The sequence below is a fragment of the Tupaia chinensis genome, unplaced genomic scaffold (genome assembly GCF_000334495.1).
Source record: "Tupaia chinensis unplaced genomic scaffold, TupChi_1.0 Scaffold000252_1, whole genome shotgun sequence".
NCBI classification, from domain to species: Eukaryota; Metazoa; Chordata; class Mammalia; order Scandentia; family Tupaiidae; genus Tupaia; species Tupaia belangeri.
This window is the reverse complement of record NW_006159732.1, coordinates 6,015,862-6,030,069: the sequence shown is the minus strand read 5'-3', so window position 1 is coordinate 6,030,069 and position 14,208 is coordinate 6,015,862. Positions and strand designations below refer to the sequence as shown.

The following is a 14,208-nucleotide window of genomic DNA, read 5'->3' as shown; positions in this document are numbered from 1 at the left end:
CCCTTCTCCATCCTTCTCCATTCTGCTCCTGGGATTCTGAGCACACACACACATGCATGCCTAGTGTGATTTTCAAAACACAAACCACATAGTTGGTCATGTGAAAGTCCAGCACCTTAACCACTATGCCACCTCTGGTCCCTAAGGGCACTTTTCTTAATGGTGAGATACAGAGGTAGGGATTCATCTTTATGCAGGTGAATATCCAGGTTTTCCAGCACCATTTGTTGAAAAGGCCTTTTCTTTATTGGATTGTCCTGCACCCTTTATTAAAAATCAGTTGGCTGCATGTTTTGGGGTTTATTTCTGGATTCCCTATTCTATTTCATTGGTTTATGCATTTGTTTCTGTGTCAATAACATGCTGTTTTGTTTATCACAGCTTTGTAGTATATATTGAGGTTGGGAAATGAGGTGACTCCAACTTTATTCTTTTCATGCAGTATTGCCTAGGCATATGGAGCCTTTTACAATTTCAGACATATTTTACAAATGTTTTTTTTTTCTATTTCTGTGAGTAATGTCACTGATAATTTAATAGGAATTGCATTGAATTTATAAATTAATTTGGGTAGAATTGACATTTTGATTATATTGATTCTTCCAATCCAAGAACAAGGGATGTCTTTCCATTTTTTGCATCATTTTCAATTTCATCAGTTATTCATAGTTTCCTTTATAGATATCTTTCACTAATTTATTAGATTTGTTCCTAGGTGTGTGGTTTTCTTTGCTTTTGTTCGTGTGACTATGGTAAATAAAATTATTTTTTTCAATTCTACTTCAGTCTCTTCATTTTTGGCATATAAAAAAGCTATAGTTTTTGTATATTGACTTTGTATCTTGCAACTTTACTTAATTCATTAATCAATTCTAGGAAGATCTTTTGTAGATTCTTTTAGATTTTCTATGTAAATAATCATATCATCTGCAAATAGGGACAATTTCACTTCTTCCATTCCTATTCAAGTGCCTTTTATTTAACTCTCTTGTGTCATTGTGCTAGCTAGAACTTTCAATACTATGTTGAAAAAGAGTAAAGCGGGACCAGTAGATGTAATGGTTATGTTACTGGACTACCACGAGGTAGGCTACATTTCGAGTTCTGGACCCGGTGGATTAACACTCACACCAGGTACATGTGTGTGCGTGCCCAAGATCCTAAGAGGAGAAAGGAGAAGAGATTGCACCCCGGGGAAGTGGGATTTCTCGCTTCCTGTCTCCCTATCTCTCTAATGAGTGCACGCACCCTATAGAAAAATTTTCAAAAAAAAAAAAAAAAAAAGAAAAAGAATTAAGAAAATAGACAACGTTGTCTTGCTTTAGTTTCAGGGAACTAGGAAAGCTTTCAGTTTTTCTCCATTCAGTATTAGGTTAACTTTGGGTTTGTCATAGATCACCTTTATTGTGTGGATAAATGTATCTTCTATACTTATTTTATTGAAAATCTTAGTTATGAAGAGAGTCATATTTTACCAACTGTTTTTTCTGTATCAATTTATACAATCTTATAGTTTTTCATCTTTCTTTCTGTTAATCTGATGCATTACATCTACTGTTTTGCATATGCTGAACCATTTGCGTCCCTAGGGAAATCCCTCTTTGGACATGGGGTAGAATCTTTTTAATGTGCTGTTGGATTTGGTCTGCTAATATCTTCTTGAGAATTTTTGCATCTGTATTCATCAGGGATATTGGTTTGTAGTTTTTGTTTTTTGCTTTGTCATGTTCTTGCTTGCTTTTAGTCCTCGAGTAATAAAAACTTCATAGAATGAGTTTTAGAAGGTCCCTTCCTCTTACATCTTTAGAAATAGTTTGAGGAGAATTGGTGTTAATTCTTCTTTAAAGTTTTGTGGAGTTCAGAAATACAGCCATTGGGATCTGAGCTTTTCTTTGCTGGAAGACTATTACAACTTCATTGTTATCGATCTATTCAAGCCTTCTGTTTCTTTCTGGATAAAACTTGGTACATTGTCTATGCCTAAAATGTGTTACTATCTTCTGGGTTTTCCTGTTTGCTGGCATGTAATCACTTGCAGTATCCCTTCATGATCCGCAATATCTGTCATAATGTTGCCTATTTTATTTCTGATTATATGTCTCTGGTTTCTTTCTCTATTTTTCTTAGTCATTCTAGCTAATGATTATTGATTTTGCTTATCCTCTCAGAGAAAAGTTTTTGATTTCATTGATTTTTAGTATTGCTCTTTTATTCTCTACTTCATTTATTTCTACTCTAATCTTTATTATTTACTTTCTTCTATTTCTTTTGCATTGTTTTTGTTATTGCTTTTCTAGTTCCTTCATTAGGTCTTTTTTATTTTTCCATTTTTCTATTTTTTCCTGTGAACACTATTTACTATAAATTTTTCTCTTAGGCCTGTTTTTACCATGCTCCAGAAATTCTGGATATCTTTGGGGGTTTTTTCTCATTAGTTCCAAGAAATTTTTAAATTTCTTTCCAATTTCCTCAGTCGTTTTGAAGCCATTCATGAGTAAATTGTTTAGTTTCTATGCATTTTCAAAAACTCTTTCAGGCTTTGATATCAGGTTTAGTTCCACTGTGGTCAGAAAATTTGCCAGATATGATTTTTATACTTTTCAAGTCTATAAAAATTTTAAAAGATAACTTGTTTTGTGCCCTACTCTGTGGTCAGTCTTCAAAAATGTTCCATGTGGGAATGAGAAAAATGTGTGCTTTGTAATGGTTGGTTAAAATGTTCTATATATGTCTGTCAGGTCCATTCGGTTTATAGTAGCATTTAACTCCTATGCTTATTTATAATTTTGTCTGGAGACCATTCCATGGTGAGACTAGGGTGTTAAAATTCTCAGCCATTAGTGCCTTGCTCTCTCTCTCTCTCTCTGTCTCTCTCTTTAGATCTAGTAGTTTTATGTGTTTGAGTGATACAGGTTTGGGGGCATAAGGATTTATAATTGGTTTACCTTCTGCATGAATTAATTAATTTACAATTATATAGTGACTTTTTCTCTTTTCAGTTTTTATCTTGAAGTCTATTTTGTCTGAGCTCAGTATTACAACTTAAGCTTTTTTATTTTTATCTTTCTAGCTTCCATTTATTTTATTTTATTTTATTTTATTTTATTTTATTTATTTATTTATTTATTTTTGAAGAGATTTTCTCTATAGGGCACGTGCGCTTGCCAGACAGAGAGAGACAGAGAGACAGAAAGCGAGAAATCACCCCCCAGGGGAGATGGTCACGCCGCAATCCCTTCTCCTCCATTCTCCTCTCGGGGTCTTGGGCATGCACGCACATGCGCCCGGCGTGAGTTTTAAGCCACCGGGAGTGGGACGCGAACTGTGGTCGACTACGTGGAGTCCAGCGACATAGCCATTACACTAACTGCTGGTTCCCTCTCTGGCTTCCATTTAAAATAAATTACCTTGTCCAGGCCTTCACTTATTCTAAAAAAAATTGTTTATTTAATTTAATTTATTTATTTTAAAATTTGTTATACGGCACATGTCCTCACAAGAGAGACACAGAGAGAGAGAAAACAAGCCACCAGGTCCAGAAACTTACCAGCAATAGGCCATGTGGAAGTCTGGCCACCTTAGCCACCATGCCACTTTCAATCCCTGTATTTCTTTGTCATTGATGCCCATTCCTTGTAAGCAGCATATAGAAGGCTCCTGTTTTTATTGTCCATTCAACCAGTCTGTGTCTTTTAATTGGTAAATTTTGTTCATTAACATTAAACATTATTACTAACATGTGCAGGCTTATCCCTATTATTTTGTTAGTTATTTGCTTAGTTGTTTTGTGTTTTGTTATTTCTAATTATTTTTTCTTATCTTTCTAGTATAGAATTTCCTTAAGTATTACTTGAAGAATTTGATCTAGTGTTGGTGAATTCTTTCAGTTTTTGTTTATCTGAGAGTAATATTTTTCCTTACTTTTTGTCTGATATATTATTCTTACCTGAATTTTTTTCTTCTAGAATTTTGAGTTTGTCTTCTCATTCCTACCTTGCCTGCACTATTCCTCTTTTTTCTTTTTTTTTTAGCTATAGGGCATGTGCGCTTGCCAGACAGACAGAGAGAGACAGAGAGACAGAAAAGGAGAAATCACCCCTCACGGGGGATGGCCATGCCACGATCCCTTCTCCTCCATTCTCCTCTCAGGATCTAGGGCATGTACGCACACACGCCCGGCGTGAGTTGCCTGCACTATTCCTTTTGAAAGGTCCAAGGGTAGTCTAATGGGGCACACTTTTTAAGTAACTTAATTCTTCTCTCTTGCCATTTTTAGAACATTATCTTTGGCCATTATGTGCCTTGGGGAGAATCTGATGTTGAATCTATTTGGTGTTCTTTGTAGTTCTCAGATCTAGGTAACTGTACATCTCTGTAGACACGGAAAGTTTTCAGGTCATATTCCATGAAAGTGATTGTCTATGCCCTTAGCTATCTCTTTGCCTTCTGGAATATACATTATGGATATTTTGCTAATTAACAGTGTTCAAATTTCCCTGTATGTTATTCTTTTAAAAAATATATTGATCAGAGGAAGCATGTGCTCACCATAGACAGAGAGAATGACAGAGACAGAGAGACAGTGAGAAAGCACCCCTCCCCATGGGGCATGGTCACCACAATGCCTTCTTCTTCATTTCTTTCTCCTTCCTTTCAGGACTTTTGACATGCATTTGCATATATCTGGAATGTTTTTCAAGCCAGCAGGTCTGGAACTGCAGTTACACAGTGGGTCATGTGGGAGCCAGCAACTAACCACTGGACCACTGGCTGGCTCTGTCCTCATTTATATACTATTGTTTTTTTTTTTTTTTCATTCTTTTTGGTGACAAAATCAGAAGTTGTGCCATCAAGCTCAGAAATTCTTTCTTCTGCATAAACTATTCTGTTGTTAATACTTTTCAGCTGAGATTTTAACTTTTTGTATTGTAGTCTTCATGTCAGAAGTTTCATTTGCTTTTTTTAAGGTGTCTGTCTCTTTATAGTGTCTTTCCTTAGTTAAGGAATAATTGTATCACCTCCTGGAATTGATTGTCTATTTACTCTTTTATGTCATTGAGTTTTGTCATAATCAATATTATGAATTTCTTTTCTAACATTTCTAGTTTTCTGTATTTTGTTATTGTTGATGGGTTATTGTGTTTCTTGAGGGGAGGTATTTCCTCATTTTTCATCATTCTCGTGTCTCTGCATTGATTTTTAGGCATCTGGTGGAGTATTCACTCCTTCCTGAAAGTGGAGTAGATTCTGAAATGCTAGAGGTCGAGCAGCCCTAAGACCTAGCTGTCCACTGGGAAGGTGGTCCAGGTGGGGCCAGAAGCTACCTGTGTCTTTTGAATCAGAATAAGGCTTTCATGGCCTCGGCGTGTGATCTGGAAACCAAGTGGCTCTTTGGACGCACATGGAGCCCTGGCAAGGTGCTCTAGGGGGGTGTGTGTGGGGAAGTCATGTGTTTCAGATTATGCTGTGCTTATATGCCTTCTCTCTGATTTCTGGCAGCAGGAGACCCTCCAAATCTGAATGCAGCCCTGGCAAGGTCATCCAAGAGGGGCCAGAGAAAAGTCTACCTGTGAGACACAAGAAATAGACCATGTATGTCCTGCATGAACTGCCCAAAGGCAAAGTGACCCTCCATGACTGAGTGTAGCCCTGAGAAGGTTATCAAAGAAGGGCCAGAGAGGCAAACCTACCTGTGAGGTGCTCACCAGAGTCTGTAGCCTATAGAACCTGGGGACTCAGGGAGGCTGATCATACTTGAGCCATATCTTCTAGGAGTTAGGTGGCTGGACTGTGCACTTCAGGATCTGAAGCTGATGTGGAGTGATGTCCTTTCTTCTCTACCCTGACCTGAAGGAGACAGTTCTGGTACCCTCCTCGCCCATAGGTGTCCATCCATTTCCTTTATCCCCACTTATATTCATGGAGGTCCCAGAAGAACTGTGCTGTGCGTGGCCTCAGTTGGGTCTGGTAGCCATTCCCCAGGACTTGAGTCTGAAGGGAAGGAGAGTACGGAACTACCCAGACCACCAGACAAAAGGAAGTTTCCAGATTTCTCAGTCTCTATTGGGATGGGAATTCTTTTGTACATTCTAGCGGGAGTACGAGAATACAGCGTTCTTGGCTTCTGTTGTGAGAGAGGAGGCCAGTAGGCTTCAGTAATTGAAGTGCTCACCCCGTTTCTCAAAATCTCAGAGGTTTTTTCTGTGTTGTGTCCTTTGCTCCCAGTCTGGTGCCATGGACCTGAATGTCTGGTCCTGGAGCGGCACCTGCTGGTTGCTGGCTGCAGTACGCTGCAGCACTCGAGGGTTGGAATTGTGGTGAAAAGGGAGGTCTGATATTTTTTCTGAAGAGGTATATCCATGCACTTTCCTGCAATGTGTATTATCTCTGTGCCACGTTTTTTTTTTCTTCTTTTAAGGGGGGACAGTGTGGATCTGAAGCCGGAGAGGAGGCCAGTAGGCTTCAGTAATTGAAGTGCTCACCCCGTTTCTCAAAATCTCAGAGGTTTTTTCTGTGTTGTGTCCTTTGCTCCCAGTCTGGTGCCATGGACCTGAATGTCTGGTCCTGGAGCGGCACCTGCTGGTTGCTGGCTGCAGTACGCTGCAGCACTCGAGGGTTGGAATTGTGGTGAAAAGGGAGGTCTGATATTTTTTCTGAAGAGGTATATCCATGCACTTTCCTGCAATGTGTATTATCTCTGTGCCACGTTTTTTTTTTCTTCTTTGAAGGTGGACAGTGCTGGATCTGAAGCAGGAGTTAGTAATTCGGAGTTTTAAAGAATTCCCACCTTCTCTCCTCTGATGGAGAACATGGGAGAAGGCTCCAGAACCTCACTGACTTCAGAAGATTGACTCCCTCTTCACTTTCCCAAGACTCTCTGTTTCCAAAGTTCCTGCTGTCTCGTACACTTTGTTGGGCTCAGCCCACTCTTCTCCTCGAGTTTTAAACATTTATTCATTATTACTTACTATTATTTCTTGCCAGGATGGGAGTTTCTGATGGGCCATGTTGATCCTCCCCCTCTTCTTTTTACTGATCTTTAATGTAATATTGGCATTCCCCCGCTGAGCTAGAGAATGGGATACTACAGTCAATAAATATCATCCATCTGCAAAGATGGAACACTTTCTGTAAAATATTGTTAGGTGCAGACAAAAAGAAAAAAAGAAACTTTTCTTCATGCTAATGACCTTTCTCATCCTACTGGAAAATGGTATCTATCAAATGTGTACGTATATATTTCTTCTTTCCTATTCAAATGGAAAAACTGTCCTTGCTCAATACAAAACCAGCTATTAAATTCATTCTCTAGATCCTTTTCGTTGTTGCTTAAACAATAACAATCAGCTCTGGGCAAAAGCATGACAAGGAAGCTGTTTGTTTGTAACATTCTCAAAAAGTAATCTCTGTGCTCTTACAAAAGCAATTAGCCAAAGAAAAACAAAACAAAACAAACAAACAAAAAATGCCTTTTGGACTCGACCTGCAAGCAACTGCATGAGAGTCCAATGACGTAAACGCCATCTGCTGGTCCCTCAAATGGCATAGTTTTAGAGTCAGACCTGTGTTTTAATTTGAGTACTAGAATTTTCCAAATGTCGTTATACTTCAGCAGCCATTTAGTTTCTTGGTTTTCCCATTTGTAAAACGACAATAAGAAGACAAACCTACCGCGCTGGACTGTGTTAAGGATCATAGTTAACATACGTAAAGGGCAGGACAGGTATGAGGGACCAGTCCAGTGGGTGGTTAAAATGTTACCAAATGCTTACTCTGAGGACATTTTAGTGCCTAAGGTTCGGCAGGCTGATGCATATTGATAAACTGTGGTGAGGAATGAAACCAAGTTTTGGAAAGGAAAAAGAAATAAGAGTGTCATTTTCCTGGGAGGCTCTTCACTTCAGCCTTATCTTTGAAAGGCAGCTTGCTCAAGGTTATGCCTGGTTTCTGTGACTTCTCTTTCACTGCAGCTGTCTGTTCCCTTGGGCCCAACTGCCAGGACACTAATCAGATGGGCTATCTCCGGAACCCAGATGCAAGTTTGTGTCTGCCCTCCTCCTCCATCTTCTCCTTCTCTAGCTCTTCTTTCTCTTTTCTTTGTTATTGTAATTTTGTGCAGTGGCTACCGCAGTCATTTTATTATTAGTGAATGTAGGGATACATATTTGGGACATACTACTACTTGGTAAGGCAATGGAGACAGAATTTTTTTCATTAAAACTCTTCTGTACCTGATCCTAGTAAGAGCCAGTGATCATCAGTCGTAATCATGTATCGTCTGACAAGGTACAATAAGAAGGGCCCTTTGACGCTGTAGTATTTAATCCAAAATGCATACCCCAGGTCTGACTGTGAGAAGACATCAGACAAACTCCAACGGAGGGACATTTTGCAAAAATATCTGACTAGTATTCTTCCAAAACATTAAGGTTATAAAAGATGAGGAGAAACAGAAGAACTGGCATAGATTACTAAAAGCCTAAGATGAGGCTTTTAGTAAATGGTGAAGACTGAAAGCAATGTTGGATCCCGGACTGGACTCTGACACAAAAAAAGTCTGGAGTTTAGTTTGTAGTATTATACTAATGGTAACTATAGTTTTAACATTATACTGTTCTATGGATGTTTTAGATGCTAACATTAAAGAAAACTGACCATCTGCTGGTCCTAGATACGTGTTCCCTTTTAGGTGATGAAAATGTTCTACACTTGACTGTGGTGATGGTTGGACATATCTGTGGTTATTGAATTGTAGACTTTAAGTGGGTGAATTGTATAGAATGTGTATGATATCTTTTTAAAAATATATTTTTCCTTTAATTGTCATAATAAGGTATGTGTGCTCACCAAAGAGAGAGAGAGAAAGCCAATAGGGCATGTCCAATCTCAATATGTTTTCCTCTCTGTCACCACCTCATCAGGATTTGGGGTAGGCATGCTCACATGCCTCGCATATTTTTCAAGCCACAGAGCCGGGATCTGAACCATAGTTGGCCACGTGGAATCTGTCTCCCAATGTACCACACTTACCTGCTGTGCTACAGGGCTGACCCATGTATTATATCTCAGCAAAGGTATTTTTAATAAATAAAATCTGTAAAAGTATTTTCCACTGTGTAATAAGCCAGAAAAATGAATAAAGCATCCATCTCCCATAGGATATTTAAATCTAGCAAAAGTGATTAAAGATAATAGCAAAACATGATGTGAACACTGTTGTTTAGGCATCCTAACTCTTACACCAGGAATTTGTTGGGGTTTTGGTTAACCATATAATATAAATCATCTATCCAAGTAATTCATACAGTTACCTGTGCTTTCCAATCAATAAGTTAACATATATAGTAATATATTTGACTTGATTGATACACACTGTATTCATGCTGAGAAAAAGCATTTTGTACACTGCAAAGATGAATAGCGATTAAATGTAAATTTTAAAGGTAAGAAAATTTAATACAAAGTTATTAAATAGATCCTTTTTTTTCAGTAAGAATACTAGACCCAGATGATAGAAAGTAAAGAAGAAAACATTCTTCGTTTGTTTAATGAAGCAGTCACTTTTAGCAATTCTGATACTTTCAAGTCTCTGTCCCACTCTTACTATAGGTGAGAAAATTATAGAAGTGTGACTAGTAAGGAGTGACCCATTCAAAGAGGGTATACTTTCGTAGCGTGTAAATTCTAGGTCAACATTTGCACGTGGTGGCAATCAGATTTGAAAATTCTTTGTGGCTGATCATTAGATTGGTTGATGACATTTGTCCACTTAATACACATGTGAAAGTTAACCCATGATAATAATCTTCACTCTTTTCAGAGAAAAATTGCGTGCGCACACACACACACACAAACACATATATATAATTTAGAGAGAGATTTTTGCTATAAGGGCCATGCGCTTGCAGGAGAGACAGAAAGACAGAAAGTGAAAACCACCCCCATGGAGGATGCCACACCACAATCCCTTCACCTCTATTCTCCTCTTGGGATCTTGGCCATTCACTCATACACACCCAGAGCTGCTGGGTCTGAACTCAAACTGCGGTTGACTACATGGGAGTCCAGCAACATAATCATTATGCCATCCACTGGTCCCTATAATTATATTTTAAGTATATAACATACATGTTTATATGTAATAGTCTTCAAGAAGATAGAAACATCATTTACGTATTCTTTCATTTGTAAACTACATAGAACAACGATTTCTTCAGTCTGCAAAGGTTAGAGCTCACATTGATTTTAGGATTCTGTGATATAGCCAAAATCTGAAAACATCTATTCAGTAACAATTATGTGGAGTCACTGAAGTTTGTCTACAGTGTGGCTCTTTCATACTGGGGAAATATAGTACTCCGAGTAGGAAAGTTGACATCTATCTTCATCTGATAATACTTTCCAAATTCAGGTAAAATAAAAACAACAAACATATAATAGCACTAAAATTAAAAATTCTTTTCCAGGGAGGGCCAGCAAGTAGCAGAGTGGTTAAGGTGCTTGATTCCCAAATGGCCGACCATGGTTCAAGTTCCAGATCCAGTGGCTTGAAAGTCACGCCAATCACGTGTCCAAGCATGCTCAAAATCCCATGAGGAGAATGGAGGGGAAGGGATGGCAGCATGGACATTTCTCACTTTCCCTCTTACTGTCTCTCCATCTTTCTCTGGTGAGCACATGCACCTTACAGCAAAAAAAGAAAAAAGAAAAAAAAAACTTTAAGAAAATTATTTTCCTGTGATGCTTCAGAAGTTTCTTTCATATTTTTGGTACCTGTGAGCTAAGTTTTCTAATATAGAAAAATAGAGTACAACTGAAAAATGTTAAATTTAGGGAAGTAGACATATCTATGCCCTGACTCTGCCCTCTAATCACTGCACAACTTTGAACAAGTTGCTTACCCTCTGAGCCTCAAGTTTATTATCTGTCTATGGAGTTCTCTTTTAACTTGGAGAAGTTAGTTTTATTGCCCTTGCTAAGGATTACCTAAAAATCTTTCAGTCTTTTTATACACATGTGATCATGTGAGAGGTGTAGAGTTGACTTATAGAAGTCCGCTTGTTGAAACTGAGCTGTTGAATACAGGGTCACCTGGGAAGACTTCTTTTGTTTCTTAATTCATCGGAGGGCACATGTGCTCACCAGAGAGAGACAGCAAGAGAGGGGTGTGGGCAAAGAAGGAGGAGATAGTCCCCTCCATAGGGGATGATCACACCACAATCCCTTCTCCTCCATCTCTCCTTTTTGTGCAGTTTGGGGCACACAAGCCCAGTGTGTTTTTCAAGCGGCCAGATCTGGTACTAGAATTGCCTAGTTGACCACGTGGAATCAGTCACCTTAACCAACAAGCTGCCAGCTGGCCTGTTGGGAAAATGTTTGATTGATATCTCTCAACTCCTTGGGATTCAGAGTTACAGAGATCCATTGGTATAAACTAAGGTGCTTAGGAGAATTGCCAAGGATAAGAAATGATAAGGAAACTCCTAAGATTGAGAAAAGGAAAAGTTAGGCTGCTGACCAAAGTTAAAACAGGCTCTTTTAGCCTGAATTTCTGTGAATAGAATTTAGGTGGTCCAAATTTTTGAATAAGGGAAAAAGTGCAATTGACTGAGATTTAGATTTCCTTTCCATTGTGAGTTCAGTAAATGCACAATAGGATCATCTATCAACAGAAATCACAAATAATTTTCTCTCTTCGTTTACCTGTTTGGGGTACCCCAACAAATTGTTTATACTTACTACTCTTATTTTGAAATTAAGATCCTATTAGAAATTCCACTAGATCTTCTTGTTTTATGTATTATGAAGAAGTCCCCAGAGCTGACATTTGTGTTTTATTATATTTTGATCAATGTGCTTCTATATAACTGATTTCAATAGTTCTATATATTTTATTTAGTGCACTTAAAATATATTTTAAGATGAGATTCAGAGGCTTCAGTAAACTTCCCAAGTGTCCATAGTTCAAAAAATGTTAAGACCCCCCAGTTTAAGACAAAGGCCTATGCCTCGGACAGCTGCTTTCCGAACACCAGTGCTGGTTCCTCTGGCCTGCACCCTGCTCAGTGTCAGAATTCTCTGAGATAATGTTGAGTGCAGCTAGACCACCATTTAAAAGTAGTGGTGGTCCTATTTCAGTCATTGCTTGCTAATAAAAATAAGCAAACTCACAGATAAATAAGATGAGGGATGTCTAGTGTTAGAAAATGCAGCAGGGAGAATGTGACTAACCACAGCTTCCGATGTATCTCAGAGCAGCTACAAAAAGAGGATTTTACTGCTAATTCTAAGTTCTCAAAAACAGGCCTCTTCTGCTACAAGAATAATTTCAGGACAGAAGCCAGAACTCCATCCACATGGTGGTTTTGAATTGCTCAGCAGCTTATTTACCCTGACTCTGCCAGGAGAGTCGATTAGCTATGCCCCTGTTTCAGCTCACTCTTCTTTTTCAAGACTAAAACATATCTCCTATCACATCTGTGTACTTATATATTTATGTTTGTGTAAATCAGAATAAGGAGTCAAGAAAAACTTTATCTTAAATAATCAAGCCTGCTTCTTTTAGTGCCACGTGCCCCCCATTGCCCATGGGATCATATTCACCCTCTAGCATCTTTCTTATTGAATGCAATGCCCTTTACAAATCAGCTCAACTACCTTTGCAGCTTTATCTCCACCTCCCACTCACCCCCTCTCTCCTGTATTGTACTGAGTAAAGCTTTACTTCACTCACTATTCCTCCAACATGTCCTGTCCTTGCAAGCCTGATGCTGTTCCCTCTATCAATTTCACTGGTGAAGTCTATTTTTCAGTGCCCATATCAATGTCATTCCACATGCTAGTGCTCTTGGCCCAAGGCAAAATATATTGCTGTCTTACTTGTTTTCCAATACTTTGATAAACACTCATATTAACTGTTTCCATAAACTCATTTGTTTGTATTTCTGTCTTTCCAAGTAGATTCTTTTTTTTTTTTTTTTTTGGAGAGGTTTTTCCCTATAGGGCGCGTGCACTCGCCAGACAGACAGAGAGAGACAGAAAGTGAGAAATCAGCCCCCAGGGGGGATGGCCACGCAATCCCTTCTCCTCCATTCTCCTCTCGGGATCTTGGGCACGCACGCACACGCGCCGGGTGTGAGTTTTAAGCCACCGGGTCCGAACTGCAGTCGACTATGTGGGAGTCCAGCGACATAGCCATTACGCTAACTGCTGGTCCCTTTCCAAGTAGATTCTTAACTTCCTTTAAAAAGGTAACAGGCCCTTTCTGTATTTTGTTTAGATTTGTGGCTCTTATACAGCCTAGCATACCCACTAAATGAAGTACAATAGGATTCTGGACACTTCTCCAGTAGGTCATTTCCATCATCTGGCTTCTCCCACTCCACATTCTGTATGCTTCAAACCAGCATTTACAATATTTAGATTAAGAAGGATCATTTTCTGCCGTGGGTGGGGCATTAACCAGTCTCACTCATTTTTTTTTTCTTGTGATGTCATCAGGGTGCCTTGAACATGCAGCCCCATTCCTGACACATAGCAGCCCTCTGTACTTATCAACCTCTCACAGCTGCAAGGTCCTCAGTGTGCCTCTGTCCTTCGCCACAACATGAGGTTCAAATTCCCTCTCATGGCTCTAAGCCTACAGGTTGCCATGATAATTTTGTTTGGATTATTTATTCACTATGAAACAGATCAGAATCTTCAACAGCGGCTCAACACCACCACGTCAACACATAAGGACAGATTCTTTGAGTTATATCCTTGTGAGTAAGCAAATTTATTTCTTCTTTTGCATTCTTCAGGTTCTCAGGTTCTCTTTGTAGAATGAGTGCTCTGAGTGCTATGGGTATTATATGTTTCTGCTGTGGTATCTGGCCTTCTTTGTCTATTAAAATATCAGAACCAAGACCCAGTCAGGTGGTGTGTGCTGGACACAGGCACATGTGTGACCAAAATCCCAAGAGGATAACAAAGGAGAAGGGATTGCGGAGTGACCATCCCCCAGGGGAATGATTTCTCACTTTCTGTGTTTCTCAGTCTCTCTCTGTCTTTTGGGTGAGCACACACATTCTACAGTAAAAATCTCTCTTTAAAAAAGAAAAAATGTCATGCTCTGCTGGTAGGAACCACATGGGAACTCTGTATTTGATTCTCAATCCAGACTTCAGGATAGGACATTATGGTGTGGACCTCTAATCCCATCAACAT

General features: G+C 39.0%; 1 protein-coding gene across 1 annotated transcript in view; it reads left to right on the top strand.

The window, feature by feature from the left end:
* The first annotated feature begins 13,538 nt into the window (after nt 1-13,538).
* RHAG (Rh associated glycoprotein) overlaps nt 13,539-14,208 on the top strand; it is a 30,390-nt gene continuing 29,720 nt past the window's right edge. Inside the window, exon 1 of the mRNA XM_006149100.3 lies at nt 13,539-13,763. Within this exon, the coding sequence (XP_006149162.1) occupies nt 13,607-13,763 (157 nt within the window). The 5' untranslated portion in view covers nt 13,539-13,606. The remainder of the gene's footprint in view (nt 13,764-14,208) is intronic.